At 39.1% G+C, this 12,500-nt stretch overlaps 1 protein-coding gene and 1 long non-coding RNA gene across 3 annotated transcripts in view; one reads left to right on the top strand and one right to left on the bottom strand.

Annotated features, from left to right (window-relative positions):
• The window catches only part of LOC138007051 (dentin sialophosphoprotein-like), a 25,950-nt gene that overhangs the window by 6,358 nt on the left and 7,092 nt on the right, over positions 1 to 12,500 (bottom strand). For both annotated transcript variants that reach the window (XM_068853725.1, XM_068853726.1), the window contains exons 2-8: positions 8,478 to 10,460; positions 5,690 to 6,025; positions 5,466 to 5,507; positions 3,826 to 3,883; positions 3,646 to 3,708; positions 3,246 to 3,383; positions 1,159 to 1,296 (exon numbers count right to left, since the gene is read on the bottom strand). In XM_068853725.1, coding sequence (XP_068709826.1) covers positions 1,159 to 1,296; positions 3,246 to 3,383; positions 3,646 to 3,708; positions 3,826 to 3,883; positions 5,466 to 5,507; positions 5,690 to 6,025; positions 8,478 to 10,365 — 2,663 coding nt within the window. In that variant the 5' untranslated portion in view covers positions 10,366 to 10,460. The remainder of the gene's footprint in view (positions 1 to 1,158; positions 1,297 to 3,245; positions 3,384 to 3,645; positions 3,709 to 3,825; positions 3,884 to 5,465; positions 5,508 to 5,689; positions 6,026 to 8,477; positions 10,461 to 12,500) is intronic.
• Positions 2,463 to 8,614, top strand: LOC138007052 (uncharacterized). The gene is made up of 3 exons (XR_011123986.1): positions 2,463 to 2,605; positions 7,260 to 7,495; positions 8,491 to 8,614. It is a non-coding gene; the product is annotated as an uncharacterized lncRNA (long non-coding RNA).

Here is a 12,500-nt window from a genome sequence, read left to right as displayed (position 1 = left end):
GGAAAAACTCGGCAAGTCTAACACTCGGTAAAAAGGCACGCCAAATCAAGGTTTGAGAAGTATCGAGTCGGTTAGAAATAATTCTTAGAAGGTCGTTTATTGGCTAAGAAACACCTCTGACACAAAATGCCTTTCCATAGTAAACCTTTGTAGAGTTGAGGCGTTACCGTTGGTAAGAATTAAAGGAGTTTACCTTATGAGCAGCTATAACAAAGATGGCTCAATCCCTGGTTTCATAACTTTGTCGGCGATGAAAAATATTGAAACTCGACACTCGTCTAAATGCTTAGCAACTGAACAATCAATGAACGCATGAATAGTGATGACAAGTCACGCGCAAACCATGTCAGCTCATTAAAGGATTTTGAGACTCTTGACAGCCAAAACTTATGTGGTTTGTCCTTGTTATCTCTTAATTCAACTGTTTAGGACCAAATCACAAACAAAGTCGGTTACTACGTCTTTTGATTTATTTGAATTTATCATGATGATGTCTTTTCCATCTACGCCACTGTGTTTTCGATGCAAATGAATTACGAAAATGCAGAACCTGATTGAGATTGCAACAGGTATTGTATTCAAGCCTGATGGAGCAAGCGGCAACCATAGGGAGCCCACACAAACAGTGTGTCTGTTTGTATGTTCGAAATATAAAGAAATGTATGGGAAATATTGAAGAGTCCTAAAAAAGTAAACTTACATCGAGAAATGACTATGTTAAAGCTCAAAATAACCTCAGTTGTTGGGTATTGTCATTTCTGGGTGAAAATCGGCTTGACGCTGGAGCGGTCGAAAATGAGCTTTCCACCCTTGTCTCCTTCTAAGGACGTGTAGTAACAGTCAACGGAAAACCCACCAAATCGCTCAAATTCACCATTTTCAGCCGCAGAAATGACAATACGTAACAACTGAGGTTATTTTGAGCTTTAACATAGTCATTTCTCGATGTAAGTTTACTATATTAGGACTCTTCAATATTTCCCATACATTTCTTTATATTTCGAACATACAACCAGACACACTGTTTGTGTGGGCTCCTTATGCGGCAACTAGAAAAATCGCCACACACAAAAAGTGTTATTATCATACACAAACTCGTTCAAGTCGTTATTCAGAAATAGTCGAAATAGTGTTGTTATCGTGAGAATGCAAGCTGACCTTTGTTCCTTGTAGCCTTCCGCTGCTGCCTTAGGTACTGCAAGTTGAGCCACCCTGGTAGATATATTCGCACTTGAAGCCAATGGATGTGCGCCCCAAATCATAGACTCGCGACCACAGCTGTAAGTGTACAGTTCTCTGAAAGAAACATAACAAAAAGGAATTTGGTCATTTGCCATTTTGCCTTACAGGGGTCTGCCCTATGGTGATACTTCTCTCAGTTTCAGAAAAAATGAGTCAAGACAAGAAATCTAAGATTCTATTCCTTTTTTAATTGCCATTTTTCGCATATCTGCATCGATAGGAAGATATCATTTTAGCCTTGTCCGTGTACGTTCTTTTGCACTTTTTTCATGGTATATCGCGGGGTTTTGCTTAAGTCGGGAAAATGTCAAAATAGTGGTGTACATGGCCCAGATATCGGCTAAGGCACACTGAGTGAACAGGTTACGCGTTTCTATGTCACTGGAGAAGCACTTGGTCAACTCAATTAACATTGACTTTTGTAAGTGGCCTCGTCTATTATTTCTATTGTCGCGCATTTACGATCTCTGTCCCCTCTATAATAACAAATGATAAAGATATTACTAATTACTGTATTACAAAGCGTGATAGACAGCGTGATACTTGACGTGTTCTTATCATGCAAACATTCTCCTAAAGACATGAGTTTGGGCTAGTATTTCTCACTGCAAAAACTGCTAAATGGTATCTCCTTGTTTTATCAATGGTAGCTGTGATAATCAAGTTAAATGAGGTGGAATAAGGATTTTTCGAACTTCTCGATTGTTCGAACAAAGTTGTTGCTCTTGAATTTGCTTCGGTAGGACCAAAGGGGGCCCACACAATCGGATGTGTAGCCGGTTGTTATTTTATAGTAAATGTACTGGATTTACCGTTTGCTTCATCCATAGCGATATATCGTTAACTATGTATGTAAATCAATGATAAATAAACGTTGAATTACCTTACCTGTGGTTTATATTCCTCCTTTTACCTCATAAGCGGTTTTTTGAGCGATTTTGAATGAATTTGAGTTTGCTTTCATTCAAAATCGCTCAAAAAACCGCTTATGAGGTAAAAGGACGAATATAAACCACAGGTAAGGTAATTCAACGTTTATTTATCATTGATTTACATACATAGTTAACGATATATCGCTATGGATGAAGCAAACGGTAAATCCGGTACATTTACTATAAAATAACAATCGGCTACACATCCGATTGTGTGGGCCCCCTGTGGTAGGACGTCAAAATTTTAACGCCTTTTTTCGAATTCCGTTAAAAGCTTGATCACAAGAATCCGAGAAAGCTGCGCTAACGCCGAGCGATGGCATTGTTTTAGATTCTGCAACAGTACAGTGAGAGTACATACATAATCGAAGGTATTGACTTATATCTTAGAGGTTTTGCCTGCGTTATTGCGATTGAAAAACCATAGCACGGTAAGTCAGGAGTAATTCAATTCTTTTCACTTTCGATGCTATTTCCCTCGGGAGTTCGAAAAGTTGGTTTCTACTTGACTGAAATCAAAACAGTCCCATAAGGCATTAACAGTTCTCATTAGATTTGATCCTTAATATAATGGAGCGCACTATTATTTAGGAGGCTTTTGATTGGTACGCCAACATAAACGCTTAATACCAAGTGTTGACTATATTGTTTTCAATGTTGTATCTACGTCTTTCGGCGCGTTCTTTTACGGATTTTGGCTGACAGCCGGAGTGTCTGGAATTATTGCCAAAACTGGATATTAAAGAGATAGATCCTAAAACAACTATTGGCCAATGTACAGATTTGGTTTTCTGGAATAGCTTCAAAAACCGTTTTTCAGACGCCAGCTGAAACGTTAATTCACAAGAGAAACGACAACCGGAAACACTTACTACTGACGCAGAAGAAGATTGCCATTAACCTTTAGGGATTATTTCCAGACCTTTGCTATTTCTGCGGCACAAGCCTCAATTTAAGTAAACCTCTGCTTGACGTTTGCTTTAGCCCAATGGATATTTCTCAAATATCTGGTGTTGCAGATCAGTGTCTTTGTAAAATCTCATCATGATACTAGAGTTTATGTTTAAGTACCTGTTGCACTTGATTGGGTGATCAAGTTGGAAATCCTTTTTTGGCGTTGCTAAGGCTATTAATCTCTCCGACGCATTGGCCGACAGTGCAGCACTTGATATGGGTCTCATGGGCTCCTGGTTTCCCCACACAAGCGGCCTAAAATAGAACGTCCACATGGAATGAATGTTTGCCAGTAGATGATTGTCTCAATTAGCACCCCACGAAATACTGTCTCAGTGAAACGTTTTTAAGGCAATATGACATCATTTTTATCAAGAGAACGTATTAAAACATTCTAGGTAGAGGTCGCCCAGTTAACTCTTTGTCGAGAAATATATATATATCGGTTACAAATACTGATGTAAATAAGGTCTTCAAGGAAACCCTTCAGGGCCATTTATTAAATGCAATCACTTACCAAAAGCTCGTCATCCACACTGCTTTCGATTCTTTAGGCTTTGCTAATTTAATCAAGCGAGCGCTGTTGAAATACAAAGCAAGATCAATTAAACTCCCGTCACAAACGTTAGTACTAAGGGGATTTTACTTACGCAAACACCAATGAACCAAACTGGTAATGAAAGCAGACATAACTTACATCCCGGTATCTCGCGTAGCTTCTGTAAAGTTAGGAAGCGGATGATTTACTTGAATGACTGTTAAGACAAAAAAAAAAAACGTTAGCGGCGGACGGAACCATTCCAGATTGTCAAGGCACTTGACAAGTCCTTCAGACAACCATTCACACTCACATGCCACTTCACTCATGTTTGCAACGATGATTACTGCAACAAAAAGCTTTGTAAACAACAGTTTGAAGGAAGAAACAGTCAGAGTTTTTACATTAAAGCGGGCAACAAAAACTGCTTCTTTTTCTCATAGAGCTTCAGTAGCCGTTTTTTACTTGGCGTGAATTTTGCAGAGGCTCGTTTCACTTGTGAAAGGTTAATGATTACATTCAACAAAGCGTCTTCTTATGTTTCCATAGTGACACCATTACATTGGCTTGCAAATGAGTGCGGTTCAACTGGACTTTCATTGGACAACCAGTGGCCTGTTGAGGTTTCAAAATCCCAAATGTGTATATCTTTTTCTTTTGTGAAAGGCAACGAAACAAAAAGCTGTAATCATTTGTTGACTCAGGTAATTCTGCAAACGTGTGTTTTGTCTGAAACTTTGAGTACGCTAAGAACTGTTTTCTTACTCGCTCCTGATAAATGACAGTTCATAACTGAAGACGGCTTAAAAGAAGAATCCTATAAGAACGTAACACGTTTCATACTTCAGATCAATGTTTAGTTCAAGGTCAGTTTTAAATGTCAGCGGCTGACTTTAGGCTCGAGCTCGCGCTCGGGGAGAAGCGAACGAAGACCGGACTCGAGAGAGTGGTGGAAATCGATCCTCGGCTCGACCTTTATGCTACATGAGGCGATTGCTTCCGCATATCAACGCTTTTCATAGCTTGTTTTTACCTTCCTACCGCTTGACTTTGCGTGCGTTATCACAAAATTTAGTCTTTAACGAACGATGTCTCTAGAGGATCAGCCAATGAGGTTATGTTCACCTTTACCGAGCGCAGTCATGAGATGCAGGTTCTGCAGTTGTGAAAAAAGAGATCCAGAAAAAAGCGATCTTTTCGGTATCATTTACTAGTTTGGCCTTAGCTATCTGGCGGCTATAATTCATTCCATTAATTGAAATGCAAACATGAATATATTAGACGACTACTGGCGTAAGTCAATCTCATTTTTTTTTTTGTAGTTTTATCAAAGTGCGTGGAATTGCAAAATCACATTTTAGACCATGTGTGATTGTTCTTTAGCACGTAAGAGAAGACGAAACCTTATCAAACAAACTGACTGCTTCTAAAATCACAGAATGTTTTTAAATTTTTGTAAGTACGAAACTGTGGTCACAAGTGTTGCGTCGATGGGTAGTAAAACAAGAACATTTATTTTTATTACACGAGTTGATAAAGGCAATTTGACCATTGATAGAGAGAATTGCGAGCTGACGTTTCGCGGAAGATTATCCCTTCGTCAGAACCATGATTGAGGACTTTTGGGTTGTCAGGAATTTGTCATGATAGGAGATGAAGGAGCTCTGCCTATGTAACATAAACTAGTACACGAGTAAATTTATTGACTGAAAAGCGTTCATTGATTCCGAAGGGATTGAGAGGCAGTAGTTGAAAAAAAATTTTTTTCGAGATTTTGGCGGCTTTCAAAAAGTACTAACCCTTTGGTAACTTCAATTTCTCCTTTTTCTTTTTCTTGATATCTGGAAAGTAAAATATACAAGTTATCTACCCTGCTGTCGCTTAATTAATTTCCCTTTCTTTAAACGAAGGCTGAGAGAAAAACCGGCATTGCACTGCACGTGTGCCCGGTCTATTATTTTTGTTAATTTTCTCTTCTCCGAAAGCTTCAAATTTAAATGTCTTAATCCACACTTTGGCCTACCTTTTGGTGTTACAACCGGCTCCGTAGGTGAATTATGAGGGGATTTTGTACCACTGCTGATACGCGTTTGTGGTCTGATGGGTGGTAGTTGGATTTGCTCGGGTTCTGAGTCGCTTTGTTTCTCCTGATTCTCAGAGGGACTTCTCTTGGTTTTTGACGAGGATGTCCTTGTTCCTGAATCACTTCGTTTGTTTTGATTGTCGATTTTAGATGAAGATTTTGATGGTGATCTTTCTGTAACTGGTTTGGTGTCTTTCTCAAGTGATCTTTTTAGCTGTGTTTCTTCTTCTTTTATTTGATCAATGGCTTGTGGTCCAATTGCGGTACTTTCTCCATCTGCGTTTAGTTGGAGTAAGACAATGCGTTAAAAGATTAAGATTGTAATTAAATTATAACGGAATGCATTCACTCCGGCACACACATTGTTTAGGAAATGCTAACTTTCAACTTTAGCGAACGCGAACCTTTTCATTTTCATCGAAAGCTTGTTTAAAATCCCCAAGAAAATTCATTATTTCCTTTTACAACTCTGTTTTATTGAAAACAATGTAAAGAGTAACAAAAAGACAGAAACAATTTGTGTAAACTGAACATTTCCATACAAAGGCAATACACCATGAAAAAAACCTAGCCATTGAAATCACTAAACTTACGAGCGCGCTCGAGACTCGTCAGTCGCAGACTTAGCTTGATTACTTAGTTCGATTTATTCCGTTGTAGAGACTTATAAGATATTTTGGCATCACTTTCCGTTTGTAGGCATGGAACGACTTAGTACTACAGTGACAGTTTAAGCATAGTACGAAACATGAAATCTTTTTACAATTACATTTCCAATACTCAAGATCAGATGTCTATAGTTTTGGGCAGAAAAATAATTTCTTTCCATTCCAAGAAACACGACTTGGCAAATCTATACCAACACTTTGTTCTCTAAACCTCGCACTGTTTCTGTGTTAAAAGTATTGAAATCGTGTCTTCAGGCAGATTTTCAGCTTTGCAGGTGGCGCACGTAAATTAATAGCATTTTGACATCTGTTGTAGCAATTGTGTTGCCATGGCTTCATGTTACTCAGTTCTTACGTACGGAATTATTTTCCACAAAAATCAGATTGTAAATATTGAAAAAAAATGTACACACAGCCTTTCAATCAATAGGCCAATAAACGTATTTTCGGTTGAAAAGGTACCTTAAAAGTACGATCAAGTACTACAAGTAATGGCCAAGTAGTGATCATAATTAGTAGTGTTGGGGATTTGCGTCGAAACAGTCTTTTCTGTTTCTGTGTCAACTGTGTGACTAGATCACTTTTGTTCCTTATTGCGAAGAGCGTGCTTATGAGTAAAAAAACTAACTTTTTTACTTAAAACTACAAACACACACAGATCATAAGTTGACAATCAAACGAAAACATTCAAGAACTTGTGTCAATGTAGACTAGAAACTGCTAATGCAATGATAACCCGAAGGGAATTAAGGAAGCTATGTAAAGGTGTCTAAGTCTTTGTCACTTTTCTATTGAAAAATATTCTTATTCACTCTTTATTTTTCCTTTTTTTTATTCAATAGGCTAGCTAAAAGACTTCATTTAATAAGTAACCTACGGTTTTACCTACCATTGTTACTTTCGACATCTTCAACTGTAATTGTATTGCCTAAGGAAACAGAAGCTTGTGGTGGTTCCATGGCTCGAGGACTGGTCGCGGCGGAAAAAGCCAAATTGTGAAAGTTTGTTTGACTTTCGAGTGATTTGGGATCCTAGAAACGGCTCCAGACAAAGCGTAAATGAGGATTGACCACCATGGGTAAATATTTAATGCCTGTTAATTATTTAAGTCTCCATTTCCATTATATGAGTGAATTTAAACAAGTTGTCATAAATTTTGTGTTGAAAAAATGTTAATTCCTTAGAGAACGGGGTGCATTGTGTTTCCTTTATGTAGCTGGTAGAGTTCTATTGCTTCTAATTAATCGTCATCCCCATATTTCACGTAAGAGATGAACGATTCTGCAACTCGAAAAGATTAGAGTTACGAAGACCTAGCCCAAAGGTGTACACAAATCGGTAATTTACGCATTGAGTCGATATGCGAGTTGTCTTAATCGATGCAAAAGTTTATACTGCACTGGATCTGCTGTTACCGACTTTTCAAAGCCTGTTAATTGTCGGTTTTGTACAGTGCGTGAACAGTAAAGAAAAATCCATTACAGTTAACAGGAACCCTAAGACCGACCACGATGATTTCCGGATCTCGCGTTGACGTTGTAGAACGTAGGTGAAGTATCCTAAAACGAAATTGCGTACGAGCGATTTCAGAGTAAAAATAGAGAATAGCTTCACATCTCTATGCTCGCGTTGTTGTCTTAGGCCCCTCCACACGTATCCGGAAATTTTTGTACCCGCAATTTTTTTTTTCGGAATCAAAAATATCCGCGTCCACAGCTAGCGTATTCCAATCGTTTTCGAAGCCTTTTCACTTATCTAGTGCCCAGTGCTTTTCACAAGGATTTTGCTTGTTGAACATGTGCAAAATCGTATGTTGGTGCCATTTTCTCTGTTTTGTGATACATGTACGCGTGGACGCAAGCCCTATTCGGAAAAGCAGAGGAAAAATTCCAGAAACATGTGGACGGGTCGTTAAACTCAAATTTGGTAATTTCACGTCGTTGCTATGCAGAGTACCGCGAAAGTATTCACTCAATCCACTAATCTTCCACATTTCTTTAGCCATTTTTGGGCTATTTTTGGTCAAGGAAAGTTCTATTTTAAATAATTCAACCTTTTACCTGTGCTTGATAGACTTGATCTGGAACTCATTCGTGCTGATTTAACACTGGAGGCTGCCAAGCTCAAGTAACTGCTGTATTCTGTTACGACTGAGTGCAGGCTTGGAGTTCGCAGACGAATCAAACTTACAGGTGTACCGGGTGCATACAAAGAGTCTCGACCTGATGAGAGGTCGTGGATGCTTTGGTAACCAGCATATTTCCTGAGAGGTTCCAGCCCAGGCTTTTTCGAAGTTTTAGTAAATTCACTAGAGGCGCTGGAAGGAGCCTCCCTACTTCGACGTGTTCCATCTGACTTAGAGGAAGACGTAGTTAATGCACTTGACAAAACAGAACGTTTTTCATTTTTAGAAGAACATCTTTTGCTGCAAGGCTTGATGCTTGAGTGCATCCTCGAAGTAGAGCTGAGAGGACTTTCATTCCTATTTGGGCGCTCTTTACGTTTAAGAACTCGCTTGCGACGGTTTGTCCAGCCGTGGGATGTGTTTTGTCTTGTGTAAGCTAACCTGGTGGTAGAAATAGTTTGGTCTCCTTCCATAAGAAAAAATGAATTTACAACTTCCTTATTTAGATCAGGAACGGATTTTGCACAGGCTGTAGATTTCGCTTTTATTATTGATCGAGTACTCAGTCGCGAAGCCATTTGACAGCTAGTTACTGATGGCGCCGAAGAGGTATTAGGGACTAGTGCAACTGTGACATTACGCTTACTAGTTGTTCGAAGATTGGGCTGAGATTTGCTTGCAGCGTGCTGTAACAAAACGCGAGACATCAATCTTTTCCTGGGAGTCTTTGCTGTCACATTCAACTTGGTTATTTCTTTGCGTTTTCTAAACCTGTGATTTGTACCAGGACCTTCACTGATGCTGTAACCTGCTGAACTGTAGTTGCTCCACCGTGTCCAGTTCCTAACGGTCACGTAAGAACCTTTACTTTGCTGACTCGTTGAACCTCTTTCGCGCATGCTAACTCTACTCGCTACCGAGTCATTACGGCTTGACCCCCGAGATATTTCCGATTCTGTGTTCTCTGCACCAAGCCTAGCTATTTCTTTTTCTTTTTTGACCGCCAGTTTCTTCATGCGGTACTGATTCACGTTCATGATGTAAGATGGAGCAGAGCTTATGTTGGACGCAACGCTTCTTTTTCCCTCAGTGTTTGTTCTTGTGGACTCTGCTATGCTCTTTGCCCCTGAGGCAATTGTAGGGATACTACTGCTGCTTGCATTTAAACTGCTTGTGTAATGTGTTCGGACGCTAACAGGAGTTTCTCGTAACCATGGTGGACCTGTTTCTGTGGCATCATCATCATCATCATCATCATCGTCATCATCACTGTCATCGTCGTCGTCACTTTCATCTTCAGTCCCAGAGCTTTCTTCCTCACTTTCGTCATCGTCGTCATCGTCATCGTCATCGTCATCGTCATCGTCATCGTCATCATCATCATCATCATCATCTTCATCAGTACTTAATTTTTCCACACTATCGGGTTTTTCCTTTTCACTATTGTAGCTAATGCGGTCACGTTCCTCCGCATGGTCAATTTTTACAATGTTCGGTGTTTGACGCAGGCTTTCATTTCGACTTTGTCCTTCCGGATTTCCTCGGAACGTTTCTGGGCGTGATCGATCCAGTGAATAGGAAAGTTTGTTGAAAAGATTTCCCTTTTCAGTTTCCTCTTCCTCGTTGTTTATATCTAGATTGTCCTTAAATACACTAACTTGTGAGCCGTAAGACTGTATTCCTGAGCTTTGGCCATCCGCCTCAGTTCTATCAGGACATATCTTCCTTTGCAAGGACTTTCGTTTCCTGCTCTGTTCTTGCAGTTGCTTTTCAAACTTTTTAAGGTTTTCAGTCGTGAGCTTATGAGGTTTTGCAGTGGCCATAGCCCGGAAGAATTCTTCCTCCTAAGACCTACGAGCTTCTAAACTCCTTTGCTATTTCAGCTCTAAAACTTGTAGCCTCAACTCGGCCAATGGTCCTGAAAGAAAAAACAAGTAAACTGTTTAGTGACAGCACATCTGCAGGAAATTATAGTTTGTGTTGATTAATTCAAACACGCTTAACAGCAGCGTGAAAATATTTCATATACCAAGCATGACGTGCTGAAAAACTTCAACCAACTGGCAGGAAGAAAAAAAGTCGGTCAGGCGTGGTGGAGTTGAACTACGGTCGATTTAACTACTTGACAAGACTGGTCGGGTTATTCAAACACTAAAGGGTACGTCTTTATCAAATGAAAAAAACAATTTACTATAAAGCTCTGGAAGATAAGATGAGTGTACCACGTGCCCATTTTAATTTTCTTGTTCTTATTCAAAAATTTTATGACAAATTTCTAAATGCCATTCGCAATTCTGGCGATCATTTCTCCTTTTCGGGATTATTTCCTAAGCTTTAATTGAGAAATTACGTTTCCTTCATTTTATGATTGCCCTCCGTCATCCGTTTCTATATTTTGCAATTATTTTGCCTCAGTTCCATGTTCAATTCCTGTATTCCGTTTTTTTGCATTCTGTAATTTTTTTGCCTCGGTTCCATGGTAGATTATAACTCTTATATTATGATTTTCAACGTTGAATGTTATTTTGAAGTCTTAAAGCAGTCCTGCGTCGTTATCGCGATTTCTTCGTCTTCCTATCATTGTCATCTTTGTTTCGTGTTCTGCATTTCCCATTTTGCAATTTTGTTACCTCGATCCCATGACATTTTGCGTCTCAACACTATCAGCTCTAGTGCCAGGTGGGACGAGGTTGGTCGAGAGAAGGCTCAACGTGAGATCACGTGATCATAGACAAGGCGGCCATTTTTGAAACAGAAATCGACCAGGTATCCAGGTATCCAGGTAGATCCAGGTAGATTTGGCGCAATTAGCTAGAGTTGTAACAGCATTTTATTCAGGTCTTGATTTATCAATCTGAACCATGGAAGGTTGTTTGCATTAACTCTTTGTCTTTCTCTTTGTCTTCTTTGTCTTTGATTGATTGTTTTTCCTTCAAAATCCAGGGAAATGAGGTCCGCCATCTTCTGTTTAAATTGAATCGCTCAGTTGACCCACCTATTTAGTCACGTGACATTCCCCCCTCCCCTTCGGAGAGGAGATTGACATGGAATTGAGGCAACATAATTACAGAAGGCAGAATAAGAAAAACGGAATGAAAATGTCATTTAAGCAACATAATTGCAGAAGTCAGAATACAAACAAATGCAATAAGGTAAACAACATGGACATGGAATAGCAATATTGAGGCACAAAAATTACTTACTAGGAAACGCAGAGAACTGAAACAATACAATACAAAACACAAACATTGACAGATGACAACAGCTATCAGGGAATATACTCAATACTATCATCAGAAATTAGAAAAATTCAATCTATGCATTCAACGAAATGATAACTTGAAAAAGTGGTACAGGAAATAGCCATGTATGACACTTATTGATACTTATGTGATTTAGGATTGATTGAACCTGGATATATATTAATCCACGTGTGCGTTTTGAATCCGATTGGTATTTTGTTTTCTTTTTCCAAACTTCTTTCCTGGTTTTTGCGCTTCACTGGAATGAAAAGTCGATTTATTGCCTCAAGAATTTCTTTACGAACTGAGTCACGTTTCTGAGAGCTTAACTTTTTCTGACAATATATGACCTCAATAAATTATTGCCAGTGTGGAAAATTACGACTGATACAAAATGCGAACCCTACGGTGTGGTTTCTGAAAACTTGCGTTATTTTAACACACTTATTAATAATGAATTAAGGGGCCTCAATTCCTTAAAAATCTTAAGAAATCATTATCTGCCGACTTACGTGCATAATAAAGCACCTAGCTTTTGCCTGTAGAGATAGTGCTCGAGCTCACATTTTCAAAGATCATTATTGTTTCTGAAGTCAATTCAGTGGTTACATGTTATCACATGTTGCGAAAGAACTTTTTTTAAGTATCTTGGCTCTCTAGAGGCGGTCTCAATGTTATTTGCAAACTTCAGTAACGGGCTGCTGAAGGTCCTTTGG

This window comes from Montipora foliosa, chromosome 6, assembly GCF_036669935.1.
Source record: "Montipora foliosa isolate CH-2021 chromosome 6, ASM3666993v2, whole genome shotgun sequence".
Classification (NCBI taxonomy): Eukaryota; Metazoa; Cnidaria; class Anthozoa; order Scleractinia; family Acroporidae; genus Montipora; species Montipora foliosa.
This window is presented reverse-complemented; position numbering and strand designations above follow the sequence as displayed.